This window comes from Sapajus apella, unplaced genomic scaffold (assembly GCF_009761245.1).
Source record: "Sapajus apella isolate SASKATOON/1434 unplaced genomic scaffold, GSC_monkey_1.0 scaffold1565, whole genome shotgun sequence".
NCBI lineage: Eukaryota > Metazoa > Chordata > Mammalia > Primates > Cebidae > Sapajus > Sapajus apella.
In genome coordinates, this window is record NW_022438491.1 from 1 (window position 1) to 2,703 (window position 2,703).

Here is a 2,703-nt window from a genome sequence, read left to right on the forward strand (position 1 = left end):
TGGGAGGAGCCGCCGCCAGCCGCGCGGTCAGTGCCTCCCTCCAGACTCCGGAGGGCCGAGGGGGCACTGGAGAGAGCGCAGGCGACCGCCGGGGCTGGGCGCCTGCAGAATGGGGAACGAGCGGCCCCACTACTACGGGAAACACGGTAGGCAGCGACCCCCCGCCTGCAGCCCCGGGCCTACCCCTCGGCCCCTCGGAGGGGGCCTCAAGAGGAGCTGCAGCGCAGGGAAGGGGGCTGGAAGGGGAGTGCAATTGCAAATCTGCGCCTGGAGCCCCCAACCGTCACCCAGCCCCCTTCACCCGACTTGTGCCCCGGAGCCTCGCAGACGACCCTCTTTACTTTCCCCCACCCGAAAGACCTGCCCCTGTGCCCCTCTGCCTGGCACTGGTGCCGGCTCCCTCTTCCCCCATCCCACGTCAGGCCTTCCCCGTCTCCACCTGGTTCCCGGGTGGCCACCATTTCAGCCCTCTTCCCAGTAGGTGGCCGCCACTTAATGAATTTGTTCACAATTAGTGATCCCTCCCCCTCGTCCTGGCCTGCTCGGACTGGGGGCTTGGGTGTGGTCACCTGGAGGTGGGTGGGGCAGAAATTCCACAGGTCTCTGAATTTTATTCTTGCCAAGGCAAAGACACCCCTAGGGGCTTTTGGGATATGTGCTCTCCCAGCACTGTCTTGGTTCGGGTTTCCAACCCCATCCATCTTAATCTTGTCCACTTTCAGGAACGCCACAGAAGTATGATCCCACTTTCAAAGGACCCATTTACAACAGGTAAGGGCTCTGGGTTTTGGGGGGTTCTCCCAGATAATACTACTCCAGTCCCTGTCTCTTCACACCCGCTCCCATCTGTTCTCCAACAGACTGGTGACAAATATTTGCAACTTTTCTTTTTTTTTTTTTTGAGACGGAGTTTCGCTCGTTACCCAGGCTGGAGTGCAATGGCGCGATCTCGGCTCACCGCAACCTCCGCCTCCTGGGTTCAGGCAATTCTCCTGCCTCAGCCTCCCCGGTAGCTGGGATTACAGGCATGTGCCACCATGCCCAGCTAATTTTTTTGTATTTTTAGTAGAGACAGGGTTTCACCATGTTGACCAGGATGGTCTCGATCTCTTGACCTCGTGATCCACCCGCCTCGGCCTCCCAAGGTGCTGGGATTACAGGCGTGAGCCACCGTGCCCGGCTGCTTTTTTTTTTTTTTTTTTTCTGAGACGGAGTCTTGCTCTGTTGCCCAGGGTGGAGAGCAGTGGCTGCAACCTCCTCCTCCCAGGTTCAAGCAATGCTCCCACCTCAGCCTCCCAAGTAGCTAGGGTTACAGGCGCAAGCCACCACGCCTGGCTAATTTTTTTTCTTTTTCTTTTTTTTTTCGTATTTTTACCAGAGACAGGTTCTGCCGTGTTGCCCATGTTGGTCTTGACCTCCTGAGTGCAAAGCGCTGGTTTTGAACTCCTGGCCTCAAGTGATCCACCTGCCTTGGCCTCCCGAAGTGCTGGGAATCACGGGTGTGAGTCACTGTACCCAGCCTGGACTTAATTTTTACCATGCTCTTATTTATTTATTTTTGAGACGGAGTCTCTGTCTGTTACCCAGGCTGGAGTGGCCCAATCTCAGCTCACTTCAACCTACCCCTCCCGGTTCAAGTGAGTCTCTTGCCTCAGCCTCCAGAGTAGCTGTGAGGACTTGGAGGCTACTCGGGAGGCTGAGGCAGGAGAATCGCTTGAACCTGGGATTCAGAAGTTGCAGTAAGCCGAGATGGCACCACTGCACTCCAGTCTGGTTAACAAGAGTGAGACTCTGTCTCAAAAAAATAATATTAACAAAAAATAAAATGCAGCCGGGCACAGTGGCTCACACCTCTAATCCCAGCGCTTTGGGAGGGCAAGGCAGGTGGATCACTTGAGACCAGAAGTTCAAGACCAGCCTGGCCAACATGGTGAAACCTCGTCTCTACTAAAAATATAAAAATTAGCCCAGTGTGGTGGTGGGTGCTTGTAATCCCAGCTACTTGGGAGGCTGAAACAGGAGAATCACTTGAACCTGGGAAGCGGAGGTTGCAGCGAACTGAGATCACACCACTGCACTCCGGCCTGGGCTACAGAGCAAGAGTTGCTCTCAAAAATATAAAATAAAAAGCCAGGCGTGGTGGCTGATACCTGTAATTCCAGCACTTTGGGAGGCCGAGGCGGGTGGATCACCTGAGGTCGGGAGTTCAAGAAGAGCCCAACATGGAGAAACCTGGCCTCTACTAAAAGTACGAAATTAGCTGGGTGTGGTGGCGCATTCCTATAATCCCAGCTACTCAGGAGGCTGAGGCAGGAGAACCACTTGAATCTGGGAGGCGGAGATTGTGGTGAGCCGAGATCGTGCCATTGCACTCCAGCCTGGGCAACAAGAGCAAAACTTTGTCTCAAAAAAAAAAAAAGTGCCGGGCGTGGTGGCTCACACCTGTAATCCCAGCACTTTGGGAGGCCGAGGCGGGTGGATCACGAGGTCAAGAGATTGAGACCATCCTGGTCAACATGGTGAAACCCCGTCTCTACTAAAAATACAAAAAATTAGCTGGGCATGGTGGCGCGTGCCTGTAATCCCAGCCACTCAGGAGGTTGAGGCAGGAGAATTGCCTGAACCCAGGAGGCGGAGGTTGCGGTGAGCCGAGATAGCGCCATTGCACTCCAGCCTGGGTAACAAGAGTGAAACTCTGTCTCA

The 2,703-nt window shown here is 54.9% G+C and overlaps 1 protein-coding gene across 2 annotated transcripts in view; it reads left to right on the top strand.

The window, feature by feature from the left end:
* Positions 1 to 2,703, top strand: part of LOC116546868 (choline transporter-like protein 2) — a 12,624-nt gene continuing 9,921 nt past the window's right edge. The window contains exons 1-2 of one of the 2 annotated variants that reach the window (XM_032272992.1): positions 1 to 146; positions 723 to 771. Coding sequence is in view for 1 of the 2 variants with exons in the window: in XM_032272991.1 (XP_032128882.1) it covers positions 110 to 146; positions 723 to 771 (86 nt within the window). In the remaining variant the exon portion in view is untranslated. The remainder of the gene's footprint in view (positions 147 to 722; positions 772 to 2,703) is intronic. The other variant, XM_032272991.1, reaches the window with a different exon arrangement.